General features: G+C 36.0%; 1 protein-coding gene across 2 annotated transcripts in view; it reads left to right on the forward strand.

Moving 5' to 3' along the window:
• The window catches only part of LOC111157075 (succinyl-CoA:glutarate-CoA transferase), a 775,701-nt gene that overhangs the window by 149,060 nt on the left and 602,880 nt on the right, over positions 1–23,761 (forward strand). For both annotated transcript variants that reach the window (XM_022518296.1, XM_022518298.1), the window contains exon 8: positions 4,115–4,258. In XM_022518296.1, the coding sequence (XP_022374004.1) occupies positions 4,115–4,258 (144 nt within the window). The remainder of the gene's footprint in view (positions 1–4,114; positions 4,259–23,761) is intronic.

Consider the following 23,761-nt stretch of genomic DNA (forward strand, 5'->3'; position numbering starts at 1 on the left):
GAAGCCTATATATTTCATCCATTTTGCCCATCCCCCACCTCCTGTCTCTCTAGCAACCATTAGTTTGTTCACTGTATTTATAAGTCTGATTCTGCTTTTTGTTACTTCATTAGTTTTATTTTTTTAGATTCCACATATAAAGGAAATCATATGGTGTTTGTCTTTCTGTTTGACTTATTACATTTAGCGTAATACCCTCTAGGTCCAACCATGTTGTCTCAAATGGCACGATCTCATTCTTTTTTATGACTTTGTAGTATTTCAGCATATCTGTGCATGTGTGTGTGTATGTGTACATACACATGTACATACATACCACCTCTTCCTTATCCATTTGTCTCCTAATGGACACTTAGGTTGCTTCCATATCTTGGCTATTTTAACTAATGCTGCAATAAATATAGTGGTGTATATATCTTTTTGAATTTGTAAATATCTTCTCCCATTCATTAGGTTGCCTTTTTGTTTTGTTGGTGGTTTCTTTTACTGTGCAAAAGCTTTTTATTTTGATGTAGTCCCAGTAGTTTATTTTTGCTTTTGTTTACCTTGCCTTAGGAGACATACCTAGAAAAATTTTGCTGCAGTTGATGTTAGAGAAATTAGTGCCTAGAATTTTATGGTTTCAGGGCTCACATTTGTGTCTTTAATCTATTTTGAGTTTATTTTTGTGTATGGTATTAGAAAGTCATCCAGTTTCATTCTTTTACATGCAGCAGTTTAGTTTTCCAGCACCATTTATTGAAGAGACTATCTTTTCTCCATTGTATATTCCTGACTCCTTTGTAATATATTAATTAATCATATATGTGTGGTTTCATTTCTGGGGTCTCTATTCTGTTCTATTGATTTATGTGTCTATTTCTCTCTCTCTCTCTTTTTTTTTTGCCAGTACCAAACTGTTTTGGTTGCTACAACTTTATTTTTTAAGATTTTATTTATTTATTTGTGAGAGGGAGAACGAGAGCACAAGTGAGGTGAGAGACAGAGGGAGAAGCAGATTCCCTGCTGAGCAGGGAGCCCAATGTGGGACTCAATCTTGGGACTCTAGGATCATTACCTGAGCTGAAGGCAGGCACTGACTGAGTCACCCAGGTGCCCTTATTATTCTAGCTTTGTAGTATAACTTGAAATCTGGGGTTGTGATACCTCCAGTTTTGTTTTTATTTCTCAAGATTTCCTTGACTATTTGAAATTTTTTGTGGTTCCATATAAATTTTAGGATAATTTGTTCTATTTTTGTTAAAAAACCCCACTATTGGTATTTTGATAGGGATCACATTGAATCTGTAGATTGCTTTGGGTAGTATGCACATTTTAATATTTTTAGTTCATCTAATCCATGAGCATGAAATATCTTTCCATTTGTTTATTCTTCAATTTCTTTCATCAGTGTTTTATAGTTTTCAAAGTACAGGTCTTTCATCTCTTTGAGTTTATTCCTATGTATTTTATTCTTTTTGGTGCAATTGCAAAATAGGTTGTGTTCTTAATTTCTCTTTCTACTATTTTGTTATTAGTATATAGAATGCTACTGATTTCTGGGTATTAATTTTGTATCCTGCAACTTTACTGAATTCATTTATTGCTCCTAGTAATTTTTTGGTAGAGTCTAGGACTTTCTGTGTATAGTATCATGTTGTTCACAAATAGCAACATTTTAACTTCTTTACCAATATGGATGCCTCTTATTCATCTTGAAGTATTTTCTAATTTCTTATGTGATTTTGTTTGTTACTTATTAATGCTTTGGAATTATGTTGTTTATCATCCACATATTTTTAGTTTTCCAAATTATGCCTCTGTTAGTGATGTTAAGTTCATTCAGTTATTATTTGAGAACATATTTTGTATGAACTCACTACTTTTAAATTTATTTTAGTTTGTCTTATGGCCTATGATATTGTCTGTCCTAGAGAATTTTCCATGTGCACTTGAGAAGAATGTGCATTTTGTTGTTGGATATGTTTTCTAAATATTAAATATATTTGGTTTATGGTGTTCAAATCTTTTCTTTCTTTCTTGATTTCCTATCTAATTGTTCTATTCACTATTCATATTTGAGTTTTGAAACCTATTATTCCTGAAGTGTCTGTTTCTCCTTTCAAATCAGTCACTTTTTGCTTTTTGTTTTTTGGAAGCTCTGTTGTTGGATGCATATATGTTTATACTTGTTATATCTTCCTAATGCAATGGTCCCATTTTCTCTTGTGACATTTTTTTGGTTTGTTTTAATATCTCTTTGGTCTGATATTAGTATAGCCACTCCAACATTCTTATGGCTATTGTTTGCATGACATATTTTTTTCCCATGCTTTCATATTTTCAGCCTATTTGTATCTTTGAATCTAAAGTATGTTAGTAAACCTGATTCATACTTTGAATCTAAGTATGTTAGTAAGTTGGTGTTTCACTAAAATTATTTGATACAAATAATTTTATCACCTTTAACAGTGATAATGTTGTCTCTGATATATTGACGAGTTAATGTTTGTTTAATACTTATAATCTCATACTGTTATTCTGGATAATGATGTTTTTGGAATATTAAGCAGGTATAGCCTCCCCTTTTCAGGAAGTTTAAATATAAGATAAAGGATTTATTGTCTAATTTATTCCTATTGGTCTGAGAAGTAGAGCAGATAAAATATGAGTTTATTCATTTTATAGCAAGAAAATGTGTCTATAAATAAATTTGCACTTTTCTCTCATTTTTAACACTATAAATAATCTTAAATCCCAATGACAAATTTAATTTTAAATTTACTGATTCAAGCCACTACAAGTTTTTCCAATCATAATGGGTAGGAAACAGCTTGAGGTTTCCAATTTTCATTGCTATATCTTCATTGAAATTGTGTTGAAGAGCAGAGAAAAAGTTTAGTTATTAAATATTGTCATTTACTTGATTTTAACATTATTTAGCACTCTTGTAAGATGATTGACATAGTTCGTGTATGGATTGCAGGAAAGGAAAAACTACCTTCTGAAAATGATTGAATAGCAGCTGGAATTAATGAATAAGGAGGTGATTGAATGAGTGTATCAACCAGATGAAATATAGGCTTTTTTATGTATTCTGTGTGATGAAAGGATTAACAGAATTCAAGGTAATACAAAATAGAAACTCTATGATATAACAATGAGTGATAATAATGTTAATGATAGTGTTAGCTGATTTTTATAGGAGACTTATTGTTTGCCAGGCACTAATCTAGTATCTTTACATATAGGTTAGTGATTGGATTGTCAAATCAGACTGACTTTTATTTGAAGATGTTAATCACTATTAAGCTTTACTTGTAATTTTAAGGATACAAGGAACTGAAAGTCACAGGAAAAGCAGACAGAGGTCCTGGACATTGAGAGAGGCCCCTAGATTCTTTCTTCCCATGGTAGACAAAACTCTCCATCCCGGAGCAGTAGATATGATCTCTAATGATGTACATGGGTTACCTTGTACAATAGGGAACATTATAGGCTGTGAAATATTCCATTTTATACTCCGATAATTGCATAGGTGATGTCTCTTATAAACCTATAGATTCTAGGTTTGTTTACCATAATGGTTCTAAAACAAGGTGTATTCTGCTAAAAGCCTTCTATGGATGAGTACATTTTTTTTTTTTTAAAGCTAATACCATTGGTATATTTGTCAGTAGCTAACGTGCTTATAAGGAGAGTAGAAGGTCTTCTGCCTTCTTTTTTCTTGGGAGAGCCTCCTACCCAACAAGAAACAAAAACAAAGCAAAACCAAACCTTTCTTTCATTTCCAATGAATTTCCTTATTTAAATGCAAATTCAAATTCAATTATTTATTTTTTTCTGTTAAACTAGGTAAAATATATTAAGAAGGAACTTCAGGCATATTTAAAATATTCTATTTTATTTTATTTGGTTTGGTTTGGTCTGTAGGACATGGAGTGAGAGATACAGTAAATAGAAATATATTCTTACCAGCAGCAGATATCCACTGTAGCAGCTCGGTGTATTCCTTTTGTGTGTGTGCATGCACATGTCATCTACAATTCTTTCTTCTGTTTTCTCTTAGAATATTTGAGAAATCATATGATGGTTTCAATTTTCAATTTTCTCTGATTTTCTTTCCCCAACCCAGGATGGAGACCCAGTTCGTCCGGGAGTGGCCATGACTGATCTCGCTACTGGCCTGTATGCATATGGAGCCATTATGGCTGGATTGATACAAAGATACAAAACAGGGAAAGGACTGTTCATTGATTGTAACCTACTGTCATCTCAGGTACCAATCCAAAGAACATTTGAGATTGTGGTGTAGGCATATGTCTGGGTTATACTCTTTCATATTGAATCCTATAGTCAAAAATCCCATCTGCAAAAAGAAAAATAAAAAACAAACCAGGAAAAAAACCACAAACAACAACAGCAAAAGCTGTTCAATTTTGGTATAGTTAATTATTGTTAAGTTAAAATAAACAGACCATGAATATTTTGTTATATGTAGACATTGCCATTGAATTAGAGTTTTAAAGACTGTATTAAAATGGGTCTATTACTATTTGTGAGAAAAGAGTACATTTGGTTCTATTTTATTATCACATGAGCTCTGTAACTTCTTTTGACCAGGATTTCTTCACCTTTTATGTACTCTGGGCCCTTTGAATAGTCTGGTGGAGGCTATGGACCTTTTTTCAGAATTTTGTTTTTAGATGCATAAAATGATATACTTATCATTACAAGGGAGCCAGTTATATTAAAATATGGTTATTTCTATATAAAAGCCAGTTTTGTGTTGTAATAACACATGTGGTTTTTTACTAATACATTAAACCATATGATCTATTTTACTAATACATTAAACCATATGATCTATTATCGTAACTATTGCAATTTTGAGGTAATGTTGAACATAAATGATGTTTTAAGATATTTGCAATATCTAGAATATGATATGAAAATATGGATAGTTTATTGGTAATCAAGCCATAGGAACTACTAACACTCCTGGAGTTTGTTGCCTACATTCATAATTGAAGAAAATGCTAAATTTTGTTAGAAATTGGATGGATGTAGAGATATAATTTTTTTTTCCATTCAAATTAATTACTTCCCAGAATTCTTTCCATGGACTCCAGGTTAGAATCCCTGGTTTAGAGAGTTATCAGTTATGTCATGCTAAAAACTAACCTGGTGGAATTAAAAGGCTGACTAACTCTAAGATTGACATTTTGTCTCCTTTTTATTGGAGCAGACCTAGATGCCTATTCAGAACTGATAAATTTTCAGGAATAGAAAAAAAGAAAATACCAAATTTATGTAAGGAGATATTTTACTATGGGAAAAATTACTTTATAGATGGAAACCTCAGTTAGGAATTTCAGATTTAAATGGCATACATGGGAGACTAGTAAACTTGGAAATCTGCTTGGAGATTTGTTCTCATAGACAAAATTAAGGAGTTGTCTAGAGGTTAGAAAAAACATCAAAATGGTTGAAGGTAAAATACTACATATGGGGTTTCAACATTAGCTTTGAGTCACAGTGAGCATTTTAATGGTTATATAAAAGGGTAAAATAATTCTCTCCAAATGAATGAACTGCCTTCTAAATAGAGAAACACAGATGTTGGTTATGGAAAGAAGCTGAAAGCCTTTTCCTCCTTCCTCTAATTTTATATCTGTAAGGAACCTGAGGCAGGATAAGTTAACTGGCTACAAGTTACACATTCAATAATGTTGGAAGCCAGGAAGCCTTCAGGGGGTTTGACCTGTGCAGTCACAGAGGGTCCTAGGCTTAGTTTAAATACTCTGTTATCATTGCCATGAGATTCTTAATTATTTTTGAACGACAGACCCTACATTTTTTTCACTTTGCACCAGTACTTGCAAATTATGTGGCTGGTCCTGGATTTGGGACCCTATTTATTTTATTTATTTTTTTATTTTTTAAAAAAATTTTATTAATTTATTTGACAGACAGAAATCACAAGTAGGCAGAGAGACAGGCAGAGAGAGAGGAAGAGAAGCAGGCTCCTGGCCAAGCAGAGAGCCCGATGCGGGGCTCGATCCCAGGACCCTGGGATCACGACCTGAGCCGAAGGCAGAGGCTTTAACCCACTGAGCCACCCAGGTGCCCCGGGACTCTATTTAAATCTCCTGATCTTTACCTAGTCTGCTTTACTTACATGTCAATGATTAATTAGCTTTGGAAGAAATTCTCTTGTAGCGTATGGTAGAATTTAATTCTCTTCCAGCACCTAGCACAGTGATTCATGGTGTGGAGGTTTGTGGTTCCCTGGGGATGGGAGTGGAAGAGGGGGTTTGATATCACCAGTAGGGCTGTTTCAAAGTGAGGGTACAGGAAGTGCAAACTCATGCATGCATACCTACATACACTGCTTTCCAGTCATTTTGGGTATGTATGTGTGTTTGTTGCTCATGTTGTCCCCTGAGCCTGTAAGTCCCATGAATGCAGGAATAATGTTTGTTTCTGCTTACAGTGGTATCCTCAAAGCCCAGCCCAGTGCTCATCAAATAGCGGGCTCTTCCAATCTTTTGAGATCAATAGGACACCCATTGTTACAGTGGGTATGTCTCATGGCCCCTAGGTTTGATAGGAAAGTTAGAAAAACATAGAAAACCATAGATTAGGATAAGCACTTGATAAACAACTAATGATGAGATGATTTGCTTTTAGCAAACTCGGTAGGAGGGATTTAGCCCATTTGCTGTAGCCGATCCAGTCCAAGGTTGCTAAAGTTATTAGTGTGTTTTAGACTCATTAACTACCTTTTTAAAATCGAGGTAAAACTGACATAAACCATTATATTAGTTTCAGTTATACAATATGATGATTTAATATTTGTATGTATTGCAAAATGATCACCACAGTAAGTTTGGTTAACATCCATCCTGAAACATAGTTGCGGTCTCTTTTTCCCACAGTATTATTAGCTATAGTCACCATGCTGTACGTTACATCCCTGTGACTTACTTATTTTATAACTGGAAATTTGTACCATCTGACTCCCTTCACCTATTTTACCAGCCCTTTGCCTCTTGCAACCACCGATCTGTTCTCTGTATCTATGAGCTCAGGTTTTGTTTTTTTTTTTTTTTAAAGATTTTATTTATTTATTTGACAGAGCGAGAGATCACAAGTAGGCAGAGAGGCAGGCAGAGAGAGAGAGAGGGAAGCAGGCACCCCGCTGAGCAGAGAGCCCAATGCGGGACTCGATCCCAGGACCCTGAGACCATGACCTGAGCCGAAGGCAGCGGCTTAATCCACTGAGCCACCCAGGTGCCCCCTTTTTTTTTTAAGTAAAAAAAAATTTCTTCTAGATTCCACATATAAGCAAGATTGTATTTCTCTGACTGGCTTCTTTTACTTAGCATAATGCCCTCAAGGTCCATCCGTGTTGTTACAAATGGCAGGATTTCCTTCTTTTTTTGATTCCTGAATAACATTCCATTGTGTGTGTATATATGTACAACTTTTTTTTTTAATCCATTCATCCTTTTTTTTTTTTTTTTTTTAGATTTTATTTATCTAATTGTCAGAGAGAGGGAGAGAGCACAAGCAGGGAGAGCAGCAGGCAGAGCAGGTAGAGGGAGAAGCAGGCTCCCGTTGAGCAAGGAGCCAGATGTGGGACTCGATCCCAAGACCCTGGGATCATGACCTGAGTCGAAGGCAGCCACTTAACCAACTGAGCCACCCAGGCGTCCCTATCCATTCATCCATTGATGAACACTTAGATTGTTTCCATATCTTGGCTATTGTCATTACCTTTTAACAATAAAAATCAATTAAGTCTTATTTTAAAGCCATGGATTTTCAGATCTAATGTTTTATATGATCTTCATAAGAATCACTTGAGGTAGGTAGGGCAGGAATTTTTTTAAAAGATTTTATTTATTTATTTGAGAGAGAACACAAGAGTGAGAGAGGGGTGAAGGGCAGAGTGGGAGGAAGAGGGAAAAGAATCCCATGGAGACTCCATGCTGAGTGCAAGTCTGGACTCCATCTCACAACCCCAAGATCATGATCTGAGCTGAAACCAAGAGTTCAATGCTCCACTGGCACCCAGGTGTATGGGGCAGGACTTTTTATTCCTATTTTACTTGGAAAGAAACTGAAGCTAGGAGATGTTGATCTGCTTGACCAACAGAGTCACAGCAAGAATTTTGGTTTCTCTTTCCCCTACACAATAAAGACAAAAGCTTTGGCACCGAGGGACAGGCAAGAGCTAGTTTTCCTGTGGTGAAGCTCCAGGGGAGAAGGCAAATTTTGTAAAAGACAGAGGAAAAGAAAAGATCACTCAGTGGAAAGGGTACGTGTAACAAGGCCGGCCCCTCCTGTGCCCACGTTGCATTCCAAGAGTCAGAGTAAGACAGTGTGACAAAGTGGACCTGCCTGGATCATTATCTAATCATGTTCAGATGCAGGGAGAGATAACGATCATGGAATTTAACCTGATGGACAAGTGTTTCTGTTGAGATATGGGAATTTTGAGAAAGAGAACATTTGGAGTGGGTTTTTTATGAGCTCTTGTCAGCTGAGGACTCACTGTGTCCCAGGCGCTGTGGTAGCTCCGTTAGAGTGGGAGGTGACACGTCTGTTCAAGGCTTAGTAGTAGAGATGGTCTTGTCCTAATGGAGAGCTGGAAGTGATGCATGGTTCTATGTAGGAGAGAGTTTTAGAACACAGTTGGGCCAAGAGTATTAAGGGCCTCACATGTCATGCTTAGGAATGTGGATTTTAACCTCTCAAGGCCTCTGGTTTTTTATCTAGCAGTTCCCTTGGTGACGATCTTTTCAACCAAAGACTGTGTCTCCTTGGAGACATGCTATGGTTGCCACAACCAGAATAGCTTCTGAGCTGGGAACAGTGCTAAGTTTTCAAGGGCAGTGGTACAGATAATAGTTTATGTTGAAGCTAGTCTGAAGTGCAAGGTGGTGGGCGATAAGACCATTTTCATTCTCTTCTCCCACTCCTGCCCAAGCTCTGTTCATCTCGTTTTGCCTCTACCCTATTTCTTTTCTCTGTAACTTCTTTTCTTCTCATCTCATGTGCCGCTGCAGTCTTGGGCATCTCTTTTCTCTTTTTCCCTCTTGTCTTTCTTTACTTCCCTGTTTTCCCTCCTATTCTGTGCTGCCTTTTCCAAGTCCCCTTTTCTCCATCTTTCATTACATGGAGCTATAGTTGAAGCAGTACTGCTTCCAGATCTTACATCTTTATAGTGTACCATGAGGGAAACTTACAGAATCTTTTAGCGGTTTCCATGGAAGAAAAAGGAAGACCTTTTTCATAGAAGCCCCAGAAAACAAGACCATATATTTCACTGGCTTAAGTGACCATTCCTGAACCAATTAATGAGGACTGAAAAATATGCTGTTTGTCTTAAGCCGTTCTAGGTACCAGGGATGGGGTTCACTCCACCCAAACAATATGACTGTAACGGGGGAAATGTGATTCCCCCAAAGATGGTAAGGTTATTTTTTGGCCAGAGGCAGGGGAAATAGATGATGGGGGCCAATCAACATTATATTAACAATACTGAGTTGTTGTTTTGAGAATCTAGTGCACTAAAGGATGTGAAAAATTCTGCGTAAATTAGAAAGTATTCCAGTGACTTGCATTAATTTTATTAGGTTATTGAGAAAATATTTTGCAGTGTTAGAAATGTGCTGAAATTAAAAAGGTGGCTATTGACATAATGATTTTATTATCATAATTATTGTAGCTTTTCATAATAGAGAAATCTTGACTAACTTTACTCAGTCTTTCAATTTAACATAACATTTATAGATTCTAGATCCAAATACCAAACCACAGAATGATTAAACTTTGCTTTATGTAAATGTGAAGCACTATTTCTAGGTACTTTTCAAAGTAGTATAATAGAAAACTTCACCTTTTAAAAAATGTGTTCATTTTCTTTTTTTATATACATGTTCACCTGCATTGAGCAGATAACATTTGAACTTAATTTCAGCTGCCTGGAAAATGACGGTGATTTCATGCCGTGGGTAAAAAAACGTACTTCTCTACTCATTTTGATTGCATTACATAGGATGACAAACGAATGATTGTAACAGTCGATATCAGTTGCTAAAAATGAAATTTTGTGCTCCTTCTCTTAGAAGTGAGCTGGTATACAATTACGCAAATTACACTTGATTTGAATAGTAGCTAATTATTAACTCAGAGTTGATTGCCTCGACCACAACAAAACCATTTCATTGTAGAGACACGACAGTGGCCGGGATGTGGTTTACAAGTGGGCACCAAATTTTTCATAGTTCCAAGGCTATGAACTTTTAACCCTTGTCATAAAATTCTTTGATTTTTTTTTTTTTTAGTCTTAATATGATTTAAAGTTGTCAACTGAAGATTGTCTAACGTCAGCATCTAAACTGTATTCTTCAGATGATATTGGTAAATAACAAGGAAGTGGGTTTGGATGTGGTTCCAATTACTCTGTTGCTCTTATTCTTCTGTTGTGGCTTGCAGAAATATCTTTTGGAAGTTTTAATATCCTTCCTGTACTTAATTGCAACCAGGCTTCCCTAATTACTATGACAATGAATCTTTTTAGCACCAACCTTGCATAATTATTTTCACATATAGAATGTTTTGGCATTTTTGATGTCATTATTCCTTCTCCATGTTTGTAACACTGTTCATATTTAGGGTAGATAAAATTTCAGCTGTCGTTATTGTAGCACACCCCTCTGGATAAATTTCTGAATTTCAAAAAAGTATCGTAATCTGAAATTCATCTTTTTCTGTCTTTAGATACCTGTGTTTCTTCTTTTCTTTTTTTATTCTGTATCTTTTTAAAAAACAGCACTAGTGCTATAGTGAGTACTGTGAAGTGTGTAAATCTGGCGATTCACAGACCTGTACCCCTGGGGCTAATAATACATTTTATGTTAATAAAAAATAAAAAACTAAGAAAAAAAAACCCAAAACAGCTTTAGTGAGGTGTATTTTTTAAAAAAGTATATGTGAAAGAGAGAGAGAGAGGGAGAGTGATAGAGCATGAGTGGGGTGAGGGGCAGAGGGAGAGGGAGCCACTGAACAGGGAACCTGATGCGGGACTCGATCCCAGGACCCTGAGATCACGACCTGAGCTGAAGGCAGACGCTTAACTGACTGAGCCACCCAGGCACCCTAGTGAAGTATGTTTTGTATGTCATAACATTCACCCAGTTTTAAGGGACCATATAATAATTTCTAGTACAGTTAGTAAGTTATGCAACCATTACCATAAATCAGGTTTTGAAATAAATGCTCATACAGTCATTTCTGGTCTGGGTTGTACCCATGAGGCTAGAAAGGACCAGTTTTGAGTGGGAAAGAATGTAACACTGGGTTGACATGGAATTCAGGGCCCATTTTGATTCTGTGGGCTTTAGACGATTTTACCTTTGTGGGTCCTTTCCTCCATAAAAATACTAAGAACTATAGCTTCATTGGTATAAAGATGAATATAATTCATTCCTATGTATTAATTATTATTGTGTTAATTTTTTTCTCACTTTGAAATTAAAATTAAAACATTCTGTGTATCTCTGAAGTATGGTGAGCAGGAGGCCTGAGAAGTCAGCTCTGGAAGAATTCCCTTAAAAACAGCCTGTAAGGGATGCCTGGGTGACTCAGTCAGTAAGCATCTGTCTTGGGCTCAGGTCATGATCTCAGGGTCCTGGGATTGAGGCCTGCATCAGGCTCCCTGCTGGGCAGGAAGCCTGCTTCTCCTTCTCCCACTCCCCCTGCTTGTGTTCCTGCTCTTGCTGTCTCTCTTTCTCTGTCAAATAAATAAAATCTTAAAAAAAAAAAAAAAAAGAATAATCTGTAAATGTGCTGAATTTGTGAGGAAGGACATTACATATCCAGGAAAGAATTGGAGGTTGGAAGTTGAGATCTTGCTGAAGGGTGAACAGAGGATGGGAAGGGAGAGAAGCAGCAGCCTATGACCAAGGAAGTTGACAGCATGGAGCAGGGAGAGGAAAAATGAGGAGCTCATATCAGAAAGCTTAAGAAGTCAGAGAACTGTGAGTTTACATTTGAACCTCCCTTTTTTGACAAGCCTGATGCATTTCTTCCATGAAGGCCTATGTAAGCCTGATCATCCTTCCTTACTTGAGGCCAATTTTTAATGTGTATCTGGTTTCCATTCTTAAGTGGCATTCTCCCTAAGTCCTCTCTATTGTTTATTAAAGTTCAGAGGGTACAAATAAATATTAACATTTCTGATATCAAGATAACTAATTAGGAAGGTAAAGACACACCCAAAAGTGAAAAATCAGATGACTTCCAAAGAAAATGAGAATTTTAGATAATCTGGTTTTTTATGTTATTATTTTATACTATTGGTTGGATTGAATACAAGTTGGCTGTAATATAAAACATGGTTTGCTTTTTAAAAATTTTTTATATTTTTAAGAAAATCTAGTGAAATGTGTGTTGGGAGGATGCTCTGGTTTTGTATAACTGAAATCGTTAGTTATAGTCATTGGCATTGAATATTTTTATATGACATGGACCACAGTGAGGGAAACTGGAGCTTTTAATTTGTAATAATTGATAATTACTAGTGGGAGAATATTTCAAGAGAACAGAATAAAACAAGACAAGTTTCATTGCGATCCAATTTAATTCTCTTATTAGATACTTTAAAATAATTTGATGCTTTTCCAAATGTTCTGAAAAATAGAAACATAATTAGGATCAAGATATAAAAGAGTCGAGGAGAAAGATCCATTGGTGTTGACAAATATTCACCAAATTTAGATTTTGTCTTTGCAGAATCTTGTAGAATAATGAATTTAATGGACTGTTCCTAAAGGTGGGTCTAACAGTATTAGAATCATCTTTATTCTCTCTGTTACCAGAGTTGGAACAATTTGTTTTTGTTGCTAAGTGAGCTGATCCTACCTTCATCCTTGTACTTTTTAGGATTGGAAAATTTTCTGTAGAATAAAATGTAATCAGGGGCATCTGGGTGGCTCAGTGGGTTAAGCCTCTGTCTTTGGCTCAGGTCATGATCTCAGGGTCCTTGGATCAAGCCCCACATCCAGCTCTCTGCTCAGTGGGGAGCCTGTTTCCTGACAACACCCCACCCGCCCGCCTGCCTCTCTGCCTACTTGTGATCTCTGTCACATAAATAAATAAAATCTTTTAAAAAAAGTTGTAATCATATCCTTCTGTGTTGGCTAATTAATGGTGGCTCTATACCTGCCGTCAGTTGTGGACCAGCTGATTCTTACTGGAACTTGTCTATTTGGCCCCAATTATTATTTCATCATTGTAGCTAAAGGATAAGTAAACCACTAGCATCAAGCATGGTGGCTGAGATTTAATTTCTACGAAAATCACTTTAACTCTTTACAGAATTTATATGAAGAATAATGGTGAATTTTTTTTTAGACTTAGAGTCATTACATACCAGCAATATATAATTTTTAAGTTTTTTTTGTTTTGTTTTGTAGCCTAGGGTCATTATATACCAGCAATATGCAGTAAGATCTTGATTAACTAAAGCACTTAGCAATTTGGATATTCTGGTTGATTTCATTTTCTACATGACTGAAGGCTAAAAGGAAACTACTTTGGTTTCAACCATTTTCATAGAAAATCCTCTAAAATGCTTTAATTTACCTTTCTGTTATGGTAAATGCCATATATCAAATATATTTTCACCTTAAATGTTATTATTCACATCTCTCTCTTTTTTAACCTATTGATACTTCCTTTTGGCAGTAAAAAGTGAAGTTGAATCCTCACTAATAATCTATTTGTCATCTACCCATTATTCATCCGGATAATAACGGACCCATTATCCGTCCATCCATCCATCCATCCATCCATCCATCCATTCCTGTTTCTCATCTACTATGTGGCAGAGTATACAATACATGATAAGCCAGCAAGTTCCCTGCTATATCAAATTTACATTGTCACTGAAGATATAGATAAAAAACAAGTAATAAGTGATGCATTTGCAGAAGGAAATAAGCAGTGTAATAAAGATAACAGGGGCATTTCTGCTAGTGAGGAGGGCAAGATCATTCCAGAGAGAGGGAACAATAAATGCAAAGGCCTGTAGCAGGACAAGACTTGGCATGCTCTAGGAACTGACAAAAGGTTGATGTAATTGACTGAAAGACATCCCTTGAAGTTGACACTGGCACTAAATCTGGCTATTTATTAATAATCATCTGAAGAATAAACATGGGTTGTGACATTTAAATAATAACCCAGTAATCTATAGTTAGTAGGCCCATTAGAAGTTAGGAGTCAGTAACAGAATCTGGTTTTAGCGGGGAAGGAATTTATTGGAGGGGACTAGGTCAAGCCTACAGGGTAAGGGTTGAGTTCTGATGCTGTTTTGGTGGGATGACAGTAAAAACAAGGACTGCCAACAGCTTTAATCTTCTCCGCCACTTGGGCTGACTGGAGGCCAGTACTGAGAAGACTGAGACAGGACGGTTGTGATTATTAACAGCAGTGCCTGCCAAGGTGCGGCATTGGGAAAGTGCCATTCATGTAGGCTTCTTGTATTCTCGAAAAGTTGAATTATTGAGAATGTCTTTAATAACATAGTAAAACTTGTATAATGTTTACTTTATACTAGACACTGTTCTAAGCACCTTGCATATATAACCTAATTTATTTCCTTAATGGCTCTTTTGTTTCCCATTTTACTTAGGAGGAAACAGAGGCGCAGAATAGCCTCAGCCATTCACTGAGTCGTCGAGCTAGAACCTGAACTCAGTCTGGATGCAGAGACTGCTGTACTTTTTTTACTCTCGAGTGTATAAGGCCCTCCCAGTATTCATTAATTTATTTATGGACTTACATATTTAAATGCCCAATGCTAGGAATACAGTGTTATGGCAAATAGGGATGTTTGGGAATATGTTTTATCTATTCCAAGGGGTAGACAAAGATAATAAATCTTGACTTCTCTTTTGGGAGAATGATTTTAATAAGCACAGTGATCAGCACTGAGCAATAGAGCTTAACATGATTGCATATTGATCTCATATCTTGCAACCTTGCTGGGCTCATTTTTCTAGTTCTAAGTGTATTTTAGTGGATACCGTAGGATTTTCCATATAGAAGACCGCATCATCTGTGCATAGAGATAGTTTTACTTTTTCCTTTTCAAAATGGATGCCTCTTACTTCTTTTTCTTGCCTAATTTCCCTGGGTAGAAAGAACCCAAGTACAATGTTGAATAGAAGTAGCAAGAGCAGGCAACCTTTTCTTTTTCTTCATTTCAGAGCAGAACATTGCCAGTATGTATGAGGTGAGTTGTGCTGTTTTCATTGATGCTCTTTATTTATTTATTTTTTTTAAGGTTTTATTTATTTCACAGACAGAGATCACAAGTAGGTGGAGAGGCAGGCAGAGAGAGGAGGAAGCAGGCTCCTCGCTGAGCAGAGAGCCCGATGCAGGGCTCAATCCCAGGACCCTGGAATCATGACCTGAGCTGAAGGCAGAGGCTTTAACCCACTGAGCCACCCAGGCGCCCTGATACTCTTTATCAAGTTGAGGAATTTCCCCTTATTCTTGATTTGCTGAATTTTTTTTTTTTAATCACAAAGGTGTTAGATTTTGGCAAATGCTATTTCTGCAACTATTAAGATCATGATTTGGCTCGCATCACTTATCCTGTTAATATGTTATTTGATATTGATTGGCTTACATTGATTTTTGTATATTGAACGAGTTTTGCAATCCTGGGAAAAATCTCACTTGGGCATGTCTAATCTTGTATATAGTTGCTGTATTCTGTTTGCTAGTATATGGTTAAAGATTTTGGGGTCTATTCAAAAGGAGAATTGATCTGTAATTTTCTTCTTCTGGATGTTTTTTGTATCAGGTATATCTCAAGAATGAGTTGTTCCCTTCTCTCTTAGTTTTGGAAGAGTTTGTGAAGAATTAGCATTTTTTAGAATTCTGTTTTTTAGTTCTTTGGTAGCATTCATCAGAAAAGCTAAAAAAGCCTGGATTTTTAATTTATTTTTTGTAAGTTTTATGAGTACTAATTTAATCTATTTGTTCTAAGTTTATGTAGTTTTTCTATCATTTGTCAGTTTCAGTAATTTGTGTCTTTGTAGGAGCTTGTCATTTTATTTAGGTTACTTAATTTATTGACATATTATTGTTCGTAGCATTTTCATATAATCCTTTTTACTTCTGTGAGTAGATGCGCTCACTCTTTTATTCCTGATTTTAGTAACTTGAGTCTTTTCTCTTTTTTTTCCTCTCTTCAGTCTCCCTTAAGATTTGTTAATTTTGTTGATCTTTCCAACAAACTAACTTTAGATTTCATTGGTTTTCTCTATTGGTGTTGTCCATTCTATTTTATTTATTTCTGCTCTTTATTATTTCCTTCCTTTTGCTAATTTTGGGTTTAGTTTGCTCTTGTTTTTTTGGTATCTTGTGGTGGAATGTTAAGTTATTGATTAGAGATCTTTAATTTTTAAATATTGTCAGTTTCAGCTGTAAATTACCCTCTAAGAACTGTTTTACCTTCATCTCATAAGTTCTGGTATGTTGTGTTTTCCTTTTCCATTATCTCAAATTACTTTCTAATTTCCTTTTGTGATTTCTTCTTTGATCCATTGGTTTTTAGGAATGTGTTGTTTAATTTCCACTCATTTGTGAATTTCCCAAATACCCTTCTGTTATTAATTTCTCACTTCATTCCATTGTAGTTGGAGAACATTTTTTTTTTTTTTAAGATTTTATTTATTTATTTGAGAGAGAGAGAACTTGAGTTGGGGGAGGGACCAAGGGAGAAGGACAAGCCGACTCCATGCTGAATGTGGAGCTGATGTGGGGCTCGATCCCAGGACCCCAAGATCATGACCTGAGCTGAAGTCAGATGCTTAACCAAATGAGCCACCTAGGCACACCTAGAGAACATTCTTTGTGTGAATTTCAGTCTTTTTAAATGTACCAAGGCTTGTTTTGGGCCTAATGAATGATCTCTCTTAGAGAATGTTCCTGGTGTACCTGAGAGGTGTGTTCTGCTGCTCTTATGGGGTATTCTATAGATGACTATTAGAACCAGTTTGTTTATATGGTAATGTTATGTTTAATATTTTGGGGACCTGTCATTTTTTCCCCTAAAAAAGCAGCATGATTTTACAGTCTCACGAGCAATTTATGAAATATCTAATTTTTCCAGGTCTTTGTTATTGCTTGCTATTCTGTTTTACTTCAGCTACTGTAATTAGTGTAAAGTGGTTTTGATTTGCATTTCTACCCTTCTATTTCTCTGTTGATTTTCCGCCTAGTCATTCTATCCATTACTGAAAGTGAGATATTTAAGTCTCCATCTGTTACTGTTGGACTGTCTCTTTCTTCTTTCAGTTCTCTCAGTTTTTGCTTCAGGTCTTTAAGTACTTTAAGTTCATATATGTTTATAATCGTTACATCTTCTTGGTAAATATTATTGTTATAAAATGAATTAATTTGTCTCTAGTAACAATTTTTTGGTCTTAAAGTCTATTTTATCTGTTTTTTGCTACCATTTTCATCATGTATTATTCCCTTGGGCTATCATAATAAAGTACTATACATGGGTTGCTCTAACATTAGAGATTTATTTTCTCATAATTCTGGAAGGTTGAACTCTGAGGTGAAGGCGTTGTAAGGGTTGATTTCTTCTGAGGGCCATGAGGGAAGGATCTGTTTCAGGCCTTTCTTTTGGCTGGTGGATGGTCATGTTTATCTGTGTTTTCACATCATCTTTTTTTGCACATCTGTGTTCAGTTTTTCTCTTTATATAAAGAAATCAGTTATATTGGATTAGGGCACATCCTAGTGATCTCATTTTAACTTAACTGCCTCTTAAAAGACCCTGTCCCAAATATGGTCACATTGTTATTTTTTTTTTTAAGATTTATTTATTTATTTGTTTAGAGAGAAAGTGCAAGAGAGCGCAAGTTGGGGGAGAAGGGGGAAGGGGGAGGGAAAGAGAATCTCAGACAGACTCCTTGATTGAGCCATCCAGGCACTACGCCAAATGTGATCACATTCTGAGGTACGAAGCTTAGGACTTCAGTGCATGAATTTTTGAGGAATCACTATTTAGCCTATGACTCATGGCATATCTTCTTTCATCTTTTTAGTTTGACCTCTTTGTGGTTTTGAATCTAAAGTATGTCTCTTCTAGACAGAATATAGTTGAATCGACTTTTTTATGCCTTCTGCCAGTCTCTGTTTTTTTTATTTGACATTTGCTATTGTTTTTTAATATATCTTATGTCTTTTTTGTTTCTTTGTTCCTTCATTAATACCTTTTTTTTGCTAAATACATATTTTCTAGTATACTATTGTAATTCCCTTAATATATATGATATATATATATATATATATATACATATACACACATATATTTGTTTTGTTTTGTTATTAGTGATGCCCTAGGAATTACAATTAACATCTTAATCTAAAACAATCTATTTTGGATTAATACCAATTTCATTTGAATATTCTATAAAAACTTTGCTCTAATATAGCTTTGTTTCCTTCCCTCTTCTTTGCACTATTGTTCATACATATTACATCTTTATACATTGTATGCTCATCAACACAGATTTACCAATATAGGCTTTATTCAGTTCTCTTTTAAATCAGGTAGGAGAGGAAAGATTTATAGACAAAATATGTTTATACTATCTTTTATGCCTACTTGTTTTAGCTATCTCTACTTGTGCTCTTTATTTCTTTGTGTGGATTTGTGTTACTATCTAGGGGTGGTTTTTTTTTTTTTTTTTTTTTTTCCTTTTTTTTTTTGAGGGCTTCCTTTTTTTTTTTTTTTGGGGGGGTTTGTTTGCAAAAAATTTTTTCTTTTTTTTTTTTTTTTTTTGTTTATTTAGGAATGTTTTAATTACTCCTTTATTTTTGAAAGATTGCTTATTTGCCAGAAATAGAATTCTTGGTTGCCATTCTCCCTTTCCATAGCACAATGAATGTTATCCTGTGGCATTTGTGATTTTTAGTGAGAAATGAGGTAAGAAATCTTGCTACTTTCAAGATTCTTTGTTTCCATCTTTTGACAGTTTGTTTCTGATGTATCGAGATTTGGATTTCTTTGGATCTTGATTGGCTTTTGTTGAGCTTCTTGGATGTGTAGATTAATGTTTTCCATCAAATTTGGGAAGTTTTTGGCCATTACTTTTTCAAGTATTTATTTTTCCACTGTATTCTTTCCTCTCCTCTGGACTCCACTCTTATAGTCATTCTTACTCTTTTCTTCTTCAGACAGGGTTCTTTCAAGTCTTTGTATATAATTATAGTAGCTGATTTAAAGTCTTTGTCTAGAAAGTATAACACTGGAACTTCCTCAGAGACAGTTTCTATTGACTTTTTTTTTTTTTAAACCTGCACATGGCCATACTTTCCCATTTCTTTACATGTCTCATAATTTTGTTGTTGTTGAAAACTGGATATTTTAAAGAATAGAATGTAGAAACTGTGGAGTTTGAATTTCTCCTGTTCCTGAGGGTTTGTTGTTTTTTAAATGACTTTACCAAGTGAATTCTATAAAGTCTTTATCCTTTGTCTTGTGTAGCCACTGAAGTCTGTGTTCACTTAGCTTAGCGGTCAACTGCTGATTAGGCAGAAAATTTCTTTCTTGTCTTTTTTTTTTTTTTTTTTTTTTTTTTTAAGAGATAGAAGTTTATTGAATACATTGCAAGGGAGCAGCAGGGAGGACAGCAAAGCAGGGACTATTTGCCAGGTGGCCACGATGGGGGTGATAGTTCAGAGGGGAAGTAAGGAGGTATGGAAACATACAGAATTTTCCTTTTTTGGTATTTATACCTGATTGTAAGTAACACACTGGTCAGCTCGGGCTTATGGTTATTTTAAGGTGGGTCACCTAATGAGCCTGTTTGCTTCCAGCCTGATGGTCACTGTGGGCCCTTTTACCTTACTCAGGTTTCCATTCCTCAAGCCTGTTTCCTATAAGTGGCCTCTACATTCCCCTGACAAAGACAGATTTTTGGCATTTGGGTGGAGGTCTCATCTTCAGTAGCTGCCTCATGCTGGATGGGGGTGGGGGCAGGCTATCCCTACCTAAACTTGTTGATCCATCGGGGGTTCTGTGCAGTTACAGACCAGTATTATTATATATATTAATTATATTATATTAATGGTATTATATTAATATACTGGTAGGTGAAAACACAGATAAACATGACCATCCACCAGCCAAAAGAAAGACCTTGGTGGCCAGGTCAATGGGATTTAGGGGGAGGGGTATACTCTGATGGTATATGCTGGAATTCTTGTTGAATCATCATTTGTATATGGAATTGTTGGATTCACTCCAGACGTGTAGGGATGTATTTTGCCTGTAGATTGAGATGGTGGGTGGATCTGCAGGAACAAAGGTATAAAGGGGGACCTACAAGAAGTAAGGCAGCTGAGAGTCAGCCAGGATCAGGAAAGGGTCCCATCTGAGTTCAAAATGTGTGTGGATTTACCTTGGACAAGCTTCCACTGCCAAGTGCATCATCACATGTTGGGATTGGAGGCCTCAGGGGGATAGAGTGGGAGAGGAAAGGAGAAGAGTCCTTAGCCCTCACAGGCATGGGGAGTCTGGTCTGTTTGCCCTCAAACCTTCAGGCCACACCAGGGAGCTGACCTGGCCAAAGATCTTCCATTGTCTGAGAAGTAGTAGGGTTAGACTGTTGAAGGTCGGCAGAGAATTTCTTAACTGCCTTGAACCAATATATGTTAGCTTTTGCACTGTGTGTGTTGGGGCAGGGTTCATAAGTCTACTTTTCCCTTCACTTCATGTTTGTGGAGAACCTGAAGTTTGGCTGTAAGTGAAACATTAGGCCTTTTCAACTCTTTCTTGTTCATGGGCATGGCCTTGCACATGCATGTGGCCTTCCAGATTCCCAGGGAATATGCTGGAGCTTTTCAACATTCCCTATGGACATCTGTTTACCCCCGTGTTTCTTTTTAAGTTTTTGGGTAGCTTCTTGTTTGTTCTAATCGGTATTGCCACCTCAGCTAGCTCTAATGTGAAACAATTATTGCTGATTGTTTTTCACAAATATCCTCAGGATAGGGCTTTGTGTACTGAGAAAGCTCTGAGGCAGGTCAAATTAAAGCAACCCGGAAAATGGGACCCAGACAGGTTAAATAGTGACAATTTTCTTTTTCATAAGCTTCAAACTCATTCTGCTTACTTCTGTGGCTTCTAGGCTGCCTGTAGGCTGTTGGTTTTCAAAGTTGCCTCAGAGCTGGTTGAGATGGATGGAATTATGGCAAATTAAGACATCATAAAGCTTACTGTTCTTAACATATATTCAGTCATTGTTTTTGAATACTTATTTTTCATTTGTTCCAAGGATTTGCTTAACTTCCAGGTTCTGAAAAAGTTGATCTTGAGAATTTTTCCAGTGTTTTCATTTTGGAAGTTGTACTGACCAGGGTTCGCTAGAGAAGCAGACCTATAGTGTGTGTGTGTGTGTGTGTGTGTGTGTGTGTGTGTGTGTATACATATATATACATACATATGTGTGTATACATATATATACACATATGTGTGTATATATATGTATACACACACACTATAGGTCTGCTTCTATACATATATGTATATGTACATATACATATATATACACACATATGTATACATATATATGATATAGGAATGCCAATAATTTAATTCAGTCCATGTCTGAATGTCTAAGGACCAGTAGCGCTGATGTCCAGGGGCAAGAGTAGGTGGACATTCCAGCTCAAGCAGTTTGGATGATGGACTGAGTCAATAGATGCCCACTTGAATTGGTGAGGAGATCTTCATTTACTCTTTGTTTAAGAGCTAATTTTCTCTAGAAATACCAGAAATAAAGTTTTACTAGATTATCTGGGCATCCCTTAGTCCATTCAAATTGACACATAAAATTAACCATCAAAGAAGTACTACTTCCCTACATATGTAATTTATATTGTTCTAATAGCCGCAATAAAAAAAGTGAAAAGAAACCAATGAAATTAATTTTAATTATTTTAATTATCATTAATTTCAAAATTAATTATGATTTTAATTATATATTCCATTTAACAAGATATACCCAAGGTATTTTTATTTCAAATGTGAAATTGATATAAAATTAAGAAGGAGGTGTTTTACATTTTTTTTCTGTACCAAGTCTTTCACATTTGAGAAGTGCTTTATATTTATAGCACATCTTAATTTGGAATATCCTCATCAAGGGCTCTGCAGTCACATGTGGCTAGTGGCTTTTGCAATGGGCAGAATAGTCTTAGAATGCAGGAGAACGGGTAGATGTGTTGAAATTCTAGTATTAGAAATTCTGGTAAAAGAAATCTTTGCACACTTGTGTTGAAAGGGAAAACTGTTTAACCATCTGCTCCTTCACTGTTACCGTCTGTGGTAGACTGGATAATGGCCTTGAGAGATGTCAATGTCCTTATTCCAGAACCTGTGAATATTTTACCTTACATGGTAAAAGGAACGTTGTGGATGTGATGAAGCTAGGAGTTTGAGATGGGGAGATTATCCTTTGTACTTACAAAGGTCCTTATAAGAGGGAGGCAGGAAGATCAAAGTCAGTAGTTTGAGATACAACCGTGATAGCAGGAAGGTAGAGTTGTGTGAGGAAAAAGACCACACACAGAAGGAATGTAGATGGCCTCTGGAATCTCTTGAGGGGAAAGGAAACAGATTCTCATCAGAGAGCCTCCAGAAAGAACAAGCCTCATCTGCCCAGTGACAGTGATTTTAGACTTCCGACCTCCAGGACTGTAAGATAACAAGTTTAGGTTGTTCTGAGCCTTTACATTTGGGGTCATCTGTAATAGCAGCGACGGGAAATTAATTCACTACCTGAGCAGGCACGAGTAGCTGTGGCAGAAAGTGGCAGAAAGTTCGTTTTTTTATATAAATTTTTGTTGGTATTAAAGAATTCATGGTCTGTGCAAGTTAAGGTCCATATCAATTCTGACTTAAGCTTTGCATCGCCGATTATGGCACTCATTTTTAGTTTCAGCAATGTTACATTTTAGATGAATATTCACAAGGGCAGAGGACTTAAAGAACATGGCTGAGAGACAATTGCCAGAAATTTCAGAGTAGCTCTGGAATCCATATATTTATCTCTAAAATTCCAGGAACACTGTGTCCTCTTGGTGGGATAGTTTGTTTTCAGTTCAATCAATTCTTTGTGAAACTGAACCACACTTAGAGGATAGAAGATAATACAAATGCATTCTGAGGTTTCCTCTAAAGGAAGCTGCAGAAACTTAAAGCATGATTTGACATCATGTAAACCATTGAGTCTTTTCTGAAATGATGACTTCCTTTCCACCAAATAGTTCTGGAATTCTTTATATTTTTGATTTTATTGAACTCAAGCCAGGCCACGATAGTAAAATGAATACATTACCCTTTTGTGTTCTGTTCAATCTGTAGGCCCAGTGTGAGTCTGAAATTTGTACTTCTTTGGGTAGAACTATGCTCTCTAAATTCTGGGACTGTAGTTTTCCACTGTATTTGGATATATTGTCTCAAGTTTAATAATGTAGTGTCTTGTAAGCCACTGAGGGAAAACCAAGTGGATCTGTCAAGTGTTTTCAACCACAGAAAAAAGATTTGACCCGAGAAATCATTTTATTTCTCTGACATTCGTGCAGAATTGAATATTTAGTTTGTTTTGATACACACTCTGCTTCAGCATCTTACAAATATCCCCAAACTGTTGCAGATTGATTTGTAACA

This window comes from Enhydra lutris, unplaced genomic scaffold (assembly GCF_002288905.1).
Source record: "Enhydra lutris kenyoni isolate GAN:26980312 unplaced genomic scaffold, ASM228890v2 scaffoldscaffold51, whole genome shotgun sequence".
In the NCBI taxonomy this organism is placed as follows: Eukaryota; Metazoa; Chordata; class Mammalia; order Carnivora; family Mustelidae; genus Enhydra; species Enhydra lutris.